This window comes from Rhea americana, unplaced genomic scaffold (assembly GCF_003343005.1).
Source record: "Rhea americana isolate MKP2758 unplaced genomic scaffold, rheAme1 scaffold_131, whole genome shotgun sequence".
NCBI classification, from domain to species: Eukaryota; Metazoa; Chordata; class Aves; order Rheiformes; family Rheidae; genus Rhea; species Rhea americana.
Window position 1 is genome coordinate 852,564 of NW_028185384.1, and position 13,086 is coordinate 865,649.

General features: G+C 38.0%; 1 protein-coding gene across 1 annotated transcript in view; it reads left to right on the forward strand.

The window, feature by feature from the left end:
- The window catches only part of TOGARAM1 (TOG array regulator of axonemal microtubules 1), a 41,556-nt gene extending 28,509 nt beyond the window's left edge, over window positions 1–13,047 (forward strand). The window contains exons 14-23 of the mRNA XM_085297873.1: window positions 930–1,083; window positions 1,664–1,769; window positions 2,179–2,414; window positions 5,931–6,089; window positions 6,581–6,707; window positions 7,018–7,136; window positions 8,179–8,368; window positions 9,583–9,802; window positions 10,390–10,476; window positions 12,201–13,047. Of these exons, the coding sequence (XP_085153999.1) occupies window positions 930–1,083; window positions 1,664–1,769; window positions 2,179–2,414; window positions 5,931–6,089; window positions 6,581–6,707; window positions 7,018–7,136; window positions 8,179–8,368; window positions 9,583–9,802; window positions 10,390–10,476; window positions 12,201–12,454 (1,652 nt within the window). The 3' untranslated portion in view covers window positions 12,455–13,047. The remainder of the gene's footprint in view (window positions 1–929; window positions 1,084–1,663; window positions 1,770–2,178; window positions 2,415–5,930; window positions 6,090–6,580; window positions 6,708–7,017; window positions 7,137–8,178; window positions 8,369–9,582; window positions 9,803–10,389; window positions 10,477–12,200) is intronic.
- The last annotated feature ends 39 nt before the right edge of the window (window positions 13,048–13,086 follow it).

Below are 13,086 nucleotides of genomic sequence, written 5' to 3' on the forward strand. Positions count from 1 at the left end.
GGAAATGTTTGAAACACTAGAGGTTTTTTTTCTTGCTCGGTAACCTAAATGATGTAAAGTATTGCTGGAAAACTGGCTCTCTTCCAACCCCTTCCTGCCCCAAGAAAAAGTTCTTCTAGATACGTTTTTCACTGAGATGCTTTTAAGATATACATTCGAAACCTCTTCAGAATACARACGAATGTTGATGATGGTCATAGGCTTGAGAGTTTCCCAGTTGTCTGTAATATTGGAAAAATACGAATACATTGTAAATATGACAGAAAGTACAGGTTTTAATATGACAATAAAATGAATTGAAAATAAATAGTCTTCCAGATATARTAAGAACTTTATGCTATAATAAACTGAACATGATTATTATCTTGTTAAAATGGAATTGAATGATTCATTGGACTAAAAATTCTCTGTTAAGAGCATTTACTCTGGGGTTCTTTTCTTATGACTGCACACCTTATAAAATTATTTCTTGGTAGCTAATTACTCACAATTATGATTTTTTCCATCTCCTCGAACAACAGAAGCTAGATAATCTTTTTTGTATCACAAGATTAGTATGTCAAATTTCTTCTGAAAGCTGAAAAAGTGTTGAACTTTATGCAGTGATTTTCAATTTCAGTTTTCAGATAAATTCATACCTAGGCTCTTTCAAGTTTTACCATGTTGTGCKTTAGCACATTGTTCATATATTTTTATGTTAAAMAAAATACATTTGTGTTTGTGACTTTAAAGTGGTRATTGTACGCAAAGATTTTCATTCACATATGCTAATATATTAAGGAGGTAACAGAGGAAGCTGTGTTTTTGTAAACTTGGTCCTTCAGCAGAAGCAATGTCTATAAACTTCAAACTTTCTATATTTTCTTCCTTTGAAGAAACTGATTTCTTCAGATTACGTTAATTATTTGGTATGCTTTATGACTTTACAGATGACATTTCTCTTGGAGYACGAGGACAGTATAAAGATCGGACCCCATCGGTCACTCACAGTCCAGAAATAGTGGATCCATCAGAATTACAACCYTTTTCAAAACCAGAAACAGCACTGACAGAAGCCCTGAGACTTTTAGCTGATGATGACTGGTGAGTGTAAACATCTATTCAGAGTCTGAACATAATGTAGAAGACATTTATGTTGATAACAAACTGGCAAAATGGAGGTAACATAAAAGTAGTGAAAAGGATTCCAAGTAACAGATGAAAAATGGAAAAAGCTATTCTTCAGTCTGAATCTAGTTTAAATTGTAACTGCTGTAAAATGATGCTTAGTGTTTTCAGAAAYTTGCAGTATTGTTGAAGTCTAAGTCCTGTTTTGTGTAGGGCCTCCACCAATACCTTCTTGTTTATTTTCTGTGGAATACAAGGCTTTACTGCTGCTCTAATGGGGGAAAAACGCTGCCTTTTCAGTTTTGTGAMGGAAAGTAATCGTTTTCTTTATTCAATTCTGTGGACAGAATTGTAGGAAAGAATTTAGAGGCTGGTATGTTAACACAGCCCTACTCCCACATTAARGGATAGACCTACTGTGAAAGAATTTTCTGTTTTAAATGTCATTGCTGTTTGCAATCTAATTTGTTTGCTATTTGATTCCTTAGTATTTCTACCTTCATATTTCTGCAAGAAATTTGTAAATGTTTTTAATGTAAATATTTACTTTACATAGGGAGAAGAAAATTGAAGGTCTGAACTTTGTGAGATGTTTGTCTGCCTATCATGTGGATATTCTGACTGTAAAACTGCATGAGACAAGTTTGGCTGTGGCTCAAGAGGTTAAATTCTAATATCACAGTATTTCACTGACTATACRTGTRTGTTTGTGTGTGTATATGTATTTTATAGCTCTGAGATACATGGACATGAAATGGTATATTCATCTGTAGTTCATTTTTCTGTTTTGGACATCCTGAAAAGGATGAGTTTGTAGTTCAGTGAAGCAGCTCATACTTCAGTTACCAACAGGTTATTTGACTTCCAAAGAAACTGAAAACATTTAGATTGTACTTTRTAGCATTTTAATGTATATGTATTTTAATTCTCACACATTGTGAATCAAGTAAGAAAGTTATTTCTCAATTTTAAAATTATGTAAAAATTGCAGTGGGAAACATAAAGCTTTACTTAATTTTAAGTATATTTATAAGCAATATTCATTGTTTGTTTGGGTTTTTCTGTGCGCAGGTCAAGAATTTACGCTCAGGTGTTTCTCGAGCTGCTGTGGTCTGTTTAGGGGATTTGTTCACCCACCTGAAAAAGAACATGGATCAAGAACTAGATAATACAGTAAAAGTCCTSTTGCACAAAGCTGGTGAATCCAACACATTTATAAGGGAAGATGTAGACAAAGCACTGAAGGCTATGGTTAATAATGTGACTCCAGCACGTGCACTTTGTTCTCTTATAAATGGAGGGCAAAGGTAATTCTTACTAAGACTTTATGGAGAAATAACCCTGAATAGATTAAACAGTCAAGTATAGTGATTATTTAAATCTTTTTCAAAAAATGATAAGCAGAATGAATTAAAAATACAGTGATCTAACTCTGCACATCTTTTGTCCAGGGGCATATGTTTTTTGGCATATGAGTAACATGCAAGTCTTCCCCCACTACACACACACCTTTCTTTTTGTGTTGTATAAAAATGTGGCTGTTGATTTGGGAATCTTGTATATTTTCTTGTTGTTTTGCAAGAATTCAGTAGTTTTATTCAGTGTAATATGATAGTCCTAAGAAACTATTTTGCATTGTGTAGCAAAGCTCAGATAGCATTCTCATTTGCCATTTGTTCTGCGTTCCAAAAGTTCTTTTATCAATTCTTCASCACTATGTTTTCTTAACAGAAAACAGTTAACAGAAATCATAGCAAAATGATTTAYAACTGTCTATCTCTGGATGCAATCATGTTGGTCCATTTTATATTACTCTCTTACACTTAACTTGTTAGTAGTCTTTTGTCTGCATTTTAATTTCCTGTGAGCGGTGATGGCCACTATTTTTCTTGAGTACCTCACACATGACAAGCTTCCATTCTTGTTTTCATAGTTTGATTCTTTCCTTTAGCTCACTTTAATCTGTAGTAGATGTAGTATTTTCTTTCACCTTACCTGTAAAGAATGCTTTTATTTTTCCTTTTATATCCTCATTCACCATAATAGCAAAACTTAACCGAGCCATTAGGCATTCCATATGTCAGGTGTACACTTAGTTCTACTTATTCTCTGATGTATGTGCCATCATTTAGACGCATATGAATTTCGTGTAGCCTGTCCCTTCCATTAGGGGCATCAGACACAGTGTTACAAAACAAACTTTAGAGTTGCTGCACAGCTGGAACTCATAAGTTATTCTTGATTCAAAATGTTTTTCTTCCTATTTTGTTTCCTGGGAAGTTCATGGTTATGGAATATATTGATTCTGTCTCCTGAAAGGCAGTAAGAACTATTCTTCCATTTGAACATTAAACTGAAAAGCAAATATAAGCCTTGGGAGTTAAATAATTTATGAAACATGCCCACATGTATTAATTTTTTCTGAATTTAAGAGCAGCAGACAGCAGGCACACATTGCTTTTACTCAGAAGCTATGTAAAAAGGTTCAGCAATTATCTGTTTATATACTCTCACCRTTTTTTCAGAAATGCTAGGCTAGGCAATACTCGTGAGCACAACTGGCTAAATCTGATACCCCCTTTGCAGTAGCAGTTTCAAACACACTRATTTATCCTGAGATTTCTAGACCTATGAAGATTTGACCCCTCCAAATTGTGAACTCAAATACATTTTCAGAGATAAAAGGTGTAAAAATTGTCTGAACTGTGAGTTTGAATACAGCGTTTGAAGCAGGGACTTCACAGCTAAGAAGCCTCTAGTGGAAGAGGTGACTGAATCCCGGAATACAGTATGTTTCCAATGTGTGGCACGTCAGCTGCTGGCCTGAGTAGCCCTGCAAGTTGCAGCTTTTCTAGTATTGGCTTCAGGCARATTTGGCCTTTCTTAGGAAAAAAGCCTATGTGGGACTTGTGGAGCTATCATCTCTTGAGAGTGGAACAGTGAATAGAAGAATTATATTCAAAGATGAAATATGGGAGAAGAATGATATCTTTCTTCAGTATAATGTGGAAAACTTGAGGTTGTTTGACGCGATTGCATGATCGTACTAAATGTGGCTTATACATTGAGTTTCTTAGCTTTTGTATTCACCACAGCTTCTGCATTCAAGTTAACTTGTAGTACAAACTCGTAAGATCTTATTTTAAAATGTGTGTATTTTCTATTTTACACATTTTAAGTCTACTGTTATCATAAGTAAAGCACTCTCAACTCTGATTAGGTACCTATACTGATTTTTGCTCAGCTGTGAAATTGTRATTCCAGGTAATTCCAGGAATCCATGTGATTATGATTCCAGGACTAGATCTGAAATCACAGTGATAGTATTTCAGAGATCTGAATGTCATGTTTCTTATCTGTATCAGTTATGTTTAATTGTAGAATCTTATGCATACACTGAAATTTCCTACTATTTTGCATGGGCAGCAGGCATGGGAATAGGGACTTGTTTGCATCAGGTTAGTGAGATCTTTAAACTTCGTAGTTGTTTTACTGTCTGTACATACACTAAGAATTTTCTGTTACTGTTTTCTTCTCCCAAGCTACAGAAACATGTGACTGCTCCACAGATATAATGCGGGTCCTGCAAACTAGTCAAAGCTATTACGTTGCTCAGTAATGGCCAACAGTATTGCTGTATTTGCACAGTTTAGCATACTAGCAGCCAAGTTGCTGCCCTAATTTTACAGCCTGAACTRTATTCTGAGTTGCTACATTTTGCTGTTTCGGTAGACCTAGATAGTTGTCTTTACGCAGACTGAAGCCACCTATATGAGCTGCCAGCATGTCCTGGACTGCAGTATAATCTAGTGGTACCTTTACTTCCAGTGAGGCCATGATAATCTGTGGGATTACAGAAAACTAAAATCTTGATGAAATGGGAACACAATCATTCAGGAAGAATGCTGGATCTTCATGTGTGTCTGAAAAGCTAGGGAGCCACTGGTGCGACTTACCAAAGCAGTTCATTTCCTTAGCTCTCTCCTTTAGACATGTTTTTCCATTTGCATTATGAAAGGTAAACCTTACAAATGTCTCATTTACTGTGCAGTAAAATGTGCTTAAAATAGCATTTTTAACCTAACGATGAAAATAAAATTGGAATGTTCCGAATTTGGGGAATTGAATCGTATGCTCCAAACTCATGTGGGATCAGCAGCCTRATTTATGTACAGGGTTAGTTTGCTACACAAGTTGAAAATTGATTCCATCATTTCTCTCATTTTCATCAGCATAAGTATTCGATGATCTCTTTTTTGTAGGAAATAAACTTCAGCAAGATTGTTAGAAGTCAATAAAATACTGCTTTATTTAATTYTAAATTGATATAAAACAAGATATGGGTCAGTGCATGGGAATTTGTTTTTCATAAAATATCTAAAAAGAACATTTTAATAGTGTTCTTTCTAAAACAAACTATTTTAAAGCAAACTAAAAGCTTCACCTTAAAAAAGAAAATTTCCAGTTTTAACAATCTTAAAGCTGCAGTACTCTGCCCCACAGAAGGTAGGAGAATGAAAACGACTTTAAATAAAAAGGACATTCATTTTCTCTTTTCATTCTGCATTCTAGTACATATTTTAAGTGAAGAAATGAAATCAGTTCAATGGATTATCCTTTTAAAAAAGTTCAGCCTCTCCTTTCTACTTCACAACATTTTTTCCATAAAACCAGAATAAGTATCTGCATAGCAGCAGTATCYTAGTTGCATTTTATGCAAAAGATGAAGAATAAAAACTTGTGCACTACATTTGGTAGAGCAGATGAATACTGTAATTTAAATCTTGTCATGGCTTTTTACTAAGCAGTTGTGTTTTCTTAAGCCATCTGCATACCGCGGTGAGGAGATGTACAGCCCAGCACCTGTCGGATGTTGTAGAACGTATGGGTCCTGCACGGATACTGTCTGGAACCAAAGATGTCACTGATAGGATTTTGCCTGCAATAGCCAGGTTTGCACAGGACGGTTCACAAGAAACAAGGTTGGTAAAGCTAACAATAATTCAGATAAGCCCACTCCAAGCAGCTAAAGCTTCTGTGTAGCTCTGTGTTTTCCTTAGCAGTGACAGAGGATGACTGTTAGGACAGCATGCGTAGCCAAATCATCTGAATGCCTCCCGCGGCTGTGTCCGCCACAGTGGCAGGACGAGAGGGGCTCCAGGGACATGCTCTCCAGGGCACAGGCATGGCATGGGCCATGCTCTGACTGGCAGGCTGGACTGCCCAATTTAAAGACAGCAGATGCTTCAACACTGAAATGGAGGACTGTTCTTATTCCTCATTTTGCTCAGTTGTTTAAATAATAATTGCTAGGCAAAGTTTCTTTGTGGGAGCAGGAAAAGGAAGTCAGGGTACGCTTAGAACAACCTTCTTGCACTTTTGTATTTTGAAATTACAAGTGTCTAATTAGCAATGGAGTCACAGAGCAAATCAGTGTTTACAGAAGTGTACGTCACGGTTTGTTACCTTGCAGGTATTATGGTCGAAAGATGCTCTTCAGTATGATGTCTCATCCTGATTTTGGTAAAATGCTTGAAAAGTATGTGCCAGCCAAGGATTTGCCTTACATTAAGGAGTCTGTTAGCAATCTACGTCAAAAGGTATGTGGAAAAAAGATTTTGTTGAATAGCTGAGAAATACAAACTTGTACTAGWAGCTGTTAGGTACAGGCAATGAATCTACAGGGAATGGGAAAGGTATGTTCAGAGAACTGCAAGTAATGGAGTGACAGCCCCAGAGCAAGTTAGTGCTTATGAGCCAAACTCTGTAAGCCCTTACTCCTTGCAGATATGCTGAATCAACTGTGCTTTGTTATTATACTTTGCATAGCTGTCAGACTTGCCTTTAAAGAGTCTCCAGCAGTGCAGAAGAGTACCAGTGATGCTAATAAATACTTTTATCTTTGTGCAGGGTCTGGGGGAGATGCCRTTAGATACACCTTCAGCAAAAGGAAGACGTTCCCATACCAGTAGTGTTGGACATTCGAGGTCRTCATCTACTTCCAGAGATGCTCTCAACATCACTGAGAGGTAATGATCTCACTGAATGTTTTACCCTGTTAGTTACTGACCTCTGAGGGAATAGCCTCTYCACAAGAAAAGACTGTCTAAGCATTCACAAGTTTGTGAAAATTAAACATACTTGAAGAAGACGTTGAAACTTTACATTTCCCAGATAAATGGGATAGCTGCTAATATTAAAGTTGATCTGTGCATTTTAAAGCTAATTTGTTTATCAATATGTTATGTATGAAAATACACACAGCACACAAGCACTTGGAATTCACAGGTCAATTATCAGRTCAAGATGTTGCTATTCAAACTCTCTATAGAAACAAAATGCCTGGTGGCAGGTACAGCACACTTGAGAAATCAGATTAACCATTTGTGTACTTACCTGGATGACTAGGGAATGAGAYAGATTTTTAACTGGGATGACAGTGATCCTAGAACATATTGTCTCCATTTCTGGTTTCCTGTTTTGTCTTCTAGTACGTCTTCTTTTGAACTTGGGGGAAGGTATCTACTCAGGAACAGATTTCTGWCACGCACTCTCTACTACTCAAGATAGTAATCAAGTTTAGGCTTGATAATGGATTTCTGCTTTGGCATGTAAAGCTACTTGTCCATTTCCATATAAAAGATGCTCTGTACTGAGTCTGCCCAAGGCCCTCATATCCTTGATTTGAGTAGTTGTAGTGCCTGTGATACACTGTAAGGACAGAAGATATCGATGTCAGGTTTTGTATGCTCACAGCTAACAGGCTTGAACTTGAAGATGCAAGAAGAAAGATGCTTGTTCCACGTTCCATCAAAAAACTTTGTTCAAGCATTAGGAGTGAGCTAGGGAATCTGTCTGGACTGGTCTGCAAATGCAAGATACTTATCTGGACTTCACATAAGTCCATGAGTTCTTTTACAATAACCATATTTAAACATGAGACCTCCTTCATCACAAGATTTTCTGTATACTCTTGGTATCTGCACCTCTGCTGAAAGAAAATGTCTTAGATTAAAGACTCCTGTTCCAGCTTGCTTATGTGTATGCTGAATAACGTGTTTTCCTTTTCAGTAAAGAATCTGCAGAAGCTCGTGAAGTTCCAAGAAGAACAGCTCATAATTCACTAGAAACTGCAGAATATGTTAAAGTCATTACAGATTTATTGAATGCAAAAGACTTCCGTGATCGAATAAATGGAATTAAGCAATTGTTATCAGATACAGAGAACAATCAAGACCTTGTTGTTGCAAACATTGTGAAGGTAACTACAAAAACATTCTATTTCAACAGTCTTGAAAGTTCTGTCACAAAATTTTCTGCTGAAAATCTTAGAATCTCTTTCAATAAGTACGTCTGATTAATGGGAGAACACAGAGGAGCAGATCAGTTATGCTTAAAGGGAGATAACGTGAGCTACAAAGGTAGTTGGAAGTAAATAGGAAGAGCTTGAAAGCTTTCACATAGAGATAAAACTCATGGAACTATTTCTGGAATACTGTGTGCAGTTTCATATGCGTCTGTGGGGAAAAGATTAAAATACTGGAACAGGTTACAAAAAGATCTGCAAGGAGAAATCAAGATCCATCTCTGGAAACAGGCGGTTGAAATTTGCCTACATGTTTATGTAGGAGAAGGTGAGGAAATGTCTTAATTGCTTTAGGAACATATTGTTTCTGATGGGAAAACAATTTCTTTAGAAGAAAAATACTGCTAAGAGATCCAATAGTTGTAAATTAAGCATAGACAGATTGAAACTGTCTTTTAACAGTGCAGTGTCTTTGCTTTGAAGCTGTAACATATTGCTGTGAAACTCTCCAGTGTCCTACTTGTGAATGATTTTGAAATCTATAAATTAAGATCAGTTATCATTCTAAAAGAGGTGAAGTTTAGAATTGTGGGCTTGATCGAGGAACTGGCAGGTGATACTCAAAATACAAACAAATTTTAAGAAGTTCAGGCTAGAGCTTTTCTGTGAGGATATCTGTTAGTTATGCCTCYGAAAGGCAGAAACAAATTTAGGCATGTTACTGCATGTCATAACGACATGTACAGATTACRAGACTAGAGCCATCTCACTATGTGCTGTGAGGGACACAGAAGCAAAAYGTACGTCTCAAAGATGCTATAAATGGACTTTTTTTGCCCAATAGGGTTTTGTCTTGTTAAAAATACTTTATTTGCAGAAAATACTAGTCATATTGAAAGTTACATATGGCTAGTGTACTTCTATTATATTGCATAGGAATGATTCAAATTCAGATGAAACTAGGTTTCTGAAACTAGTTGAATCATACACAGAATACAAATAACAAATGTTGCTTTACTTCCTAAAAGATTAAAATCCCTTTTTTTGCATATCAGAGCTGTCTCTTGAGAARAAGGACAATAAAAATGCAAATATAAAGCAGGAAATATAATATCCACTTCAAACGTTAATTGTTAATTCTGATGAATGCTGTTTGGATAATTTTTCAGATCTTTGATGCTTTCAAGTCTCGCTTACATGACTCCAACAGTAAAGTAAATCAGGTTGCTTTGGAGACAATGCACAAGATGATTCCATTGCTGAAAGACAATTTATCACCTGTGATCAACATGCTGATTCCTGCCATGGTAGACAACAACCTAAACTCCAAAAATCCAGGCATTTATGCAGCTGTCACAAATGTTATTCAGGCTCTATGTCAACACTTAGGTAATGTACTCACTGTTAATTTTCAAGAGTTCATTGATTAAATTTTGAATGTAAAGGGTTGCTCTTTAAAATAATTTCCATCTGGACATTGTATTGTGTAATAATTTTTTATTCTGACACATCACAAAGCAGACAAGTCATCTTACTATTTCAGTGTTTTGCCAGTCCAGTAAAAATACTGCTAGCTGGACTAGTCGTAGGTGCTTTTATTATAATTTCATAGCTGGTGTTTCATTATTCAGAAGCACGTCAAACTGCTGAGGCTCTTATGCAGWTCAGAGAACTAGATTTTTGCTGATTTGTGCATGCCACAGCTAATTTCCTTTCTCAACTCTCTTGGCTTTGGGAGCAGAATCTGAATATTTTCAGTAAATGAAAATGCCTCATACTGCCGGATTGTTGAAGTAGTTCAGGGTTGTTAAGAGTTTTCCTTTATGCTTTTATGCCCTTGAATACATTGCTTTGTTTTCTTGGAGTTACTATATCATAAGTAAGGATGTTATTTCCATTTTTTGATATTCTGATTATTTCTAAAGTGTTTAATTTTCTGCTTAAKATTTTTAACATGTGTTCTTCTTTGAATTTAGATAAGTATTTGCTTCTCCAGCCATTCTGCACAAAAGCCCAGTTTCTGAATGGAAAAGCAAAACAAGATATGACAGAAAAGCTTGCTGGTAAAGTTTTATTTTGCTTTGTCTATCTGTTTATTTGTATGGCATTCTGATTATGTAAATTCACTGTAGGACCATGGTGACAAGGCTGTAGCCTGGTGCAAATCTGCCCTTCGGTCTAGAGTAGATTGCAAGCATTAATAACGCAGCAGTATCAAATTTCAGTCCCTCCCAATGCAAACAGAAGCTGTTACTGACAAAACAAAAGATTATGATTTGGTCAGATATCCCTGCAAGCTGCATAATTACCTGAAGTTTARCAGAGCTTTAATACAGAAATGGAGAGAATAAGTGCTGTTTTGTAATGAGTGTTTCATTCTATCAGATATTTGTGACTTGGTTTCTGGACATGCCTACTTCTGCCTTGCAGGCAACCATTTCTGGGCGGGTTTAGCTCAGTTGGTCAGAGCATGGTGCTGCTAATGCCAAGGTCGTGGGTTCAGTCCCCGTACAGGCTATGCTGACGGTTGGACTAGATGATCTCCAGAGGTCCCTTCCAACCTTACCATTCTGCGATTCTATGATTTGTTTTTTCTATGCAGAGAGCCAAAGGACTAGGGCTCACTGTGGAGGGTCATCTTGCTTACTTCCYTTATTTGTTTCAGTTCATATTCTCCTCCTCCTCTGTACCCCTGTCAGGAAGAAAAGAATGGAATGACTGATTTTTAAAACTACAGTTCTACTTTTATGCCTGTTTACTKTTCCCCGTTGGTTTCACTCTCGTGATAAAGCTCTTGATACTACTTACTGGTGATCAGWCTTAAAGGAGACACAGTAGGCAAGCTGAGCTGCAGTCGTCATAAAAATGGCAGACTTCATAATCATTTTCTTCCTAAACCGGCGCCAAAAGTTTAAAGAAAAATTCATTACAAAATAGAAGACAAATTCTATTAGAATTTATRTACATATTTTAATAATTTTAACTTTAAAGAAATTAATAGCGGACATGTTGAAATCTCCTTTGATGTGAACCTGGAAWGTGTTTCTGGGAAATACGCATTAGCCAAGCAGAGATTATTGAATTTATTTTGAGGGTAGGTCTATATTTAATAGTGAGGAAATTAAACTACATGATTTATTGGACAGTACTAATTATCAACCCCTAAAMAGTTCGTTTCTTTCTGGATTTTTTTGAGAAGTTTGTAGTAGAAATATCAGAAGACTACATGCATACATATTCTAGCAGAAAGACAAGTATTTGCCTGTAAATACTTAGACAATTACATCATGAATTAAGTATGGAAAATATTCCAGCTTGTATATATTTATAAAATAAGGTTATATTGTTCCTTGAACTCAAGTGCATACTGGATATTTCTGAGATAAATGGGAAATCATAAAATAGCAGATGTTCACTGTGAGGAATGAAGGTCCTTATGGTAATCCTATCAAAAAAGAAGCTTAAAAAAATTGTTTCACTTGCTTGTATTTTAATTTAATGGAGAGTTGTAATTATTAGCAGTAGCAATGTTGCTGTACAATAAAGTCCTGAGAGAGGATAGGAGGGGTAGTATTTGTGGGGAAGGCGGGTGTATCTTTTATTAGACCGCTGATGCTGCTGCAAAACCAGGACGCTTTTGTGCATGGCATTCCTTCATTAGCTGCTTTGAGAAGATGCTTTGATGCTTCAGTGCYTTTAAACGCCTCTGAAAGCAGGGGACGACTTGTGAATAGTATTTAAATATAGTCTTCAAAGGGTGCCTGAAAACCTGTTCTCTGTCTCGCAGACCTGGTTACAGAGCTTTACCCGCGCAAGCCTCACGCAGTGGAGCAGAAAGTTCTAGCCGTGCTTTGGCACCTCCTGGGAAATACGACCAACAGCGGCTCCTTGTCTGGCGCTGGCGGGAACATTCGGACGGCCACCGCTAAGCTGTCTAAAGCGCTCTTTGCGCAGATGGGTCAGAGCCTGTTAATCCACGCTGCCGCTCAGCCGCCACACATCAAGAAGAGTTTAGAAGAATTTCTTGAGATAATAACCTAAAATAACGACCTTCGTGCGTCTGCCCGCGCGTAACCCGCTCGGCCGATGGGCCCCGACCCGCTGACAGCCGCTGACGCGAGGCCGAGGGGGCCGACGCTGCCCTTGCTCGGCGCGCGGCGCCCGCGCCTTTCACGTGGAAAACCGGGGCRGCRACGCCGCGCCGTGCCGYRCCGTGCCGCGCCGCGCCAGCCCTCGCGCAGGAGCCCTCCCCGCCCGCTCGCGCTTTGCCGTAGGAGCTACAGCGCAGCACCGTTTGTAGCACCGGATGTGAGATCTGTAACGAGTAATACACTTTTTAATCGCGTAATCACGTTTTGACATGTTTTAACACTAAGCCTTACGCCTGTTAAGAAAAGCCTGGAGGTGATGAGGAAGAACGGGGTTGTGTGTGACGCTTGTGGAAAACACGTATGTTTTTAATCCACGTCTGTACTGGGCTGCGGGCCCGGCACGGGGGCGAGGCGGGGCAGCCCCGAGGGGACGGGGATGGGCGGCCGGCCCGCAGCCACAGGGGGCCGCGCCGCCCCGCGGCCCCGGTACTGTGCTCGTTTCGCGAAGGAACCGCTCGAGAATAAACGGATTTATTTCTGTAACGTGCCGCCGCCGCCTCCTTGCCTTTCCTGCCCGCGGCC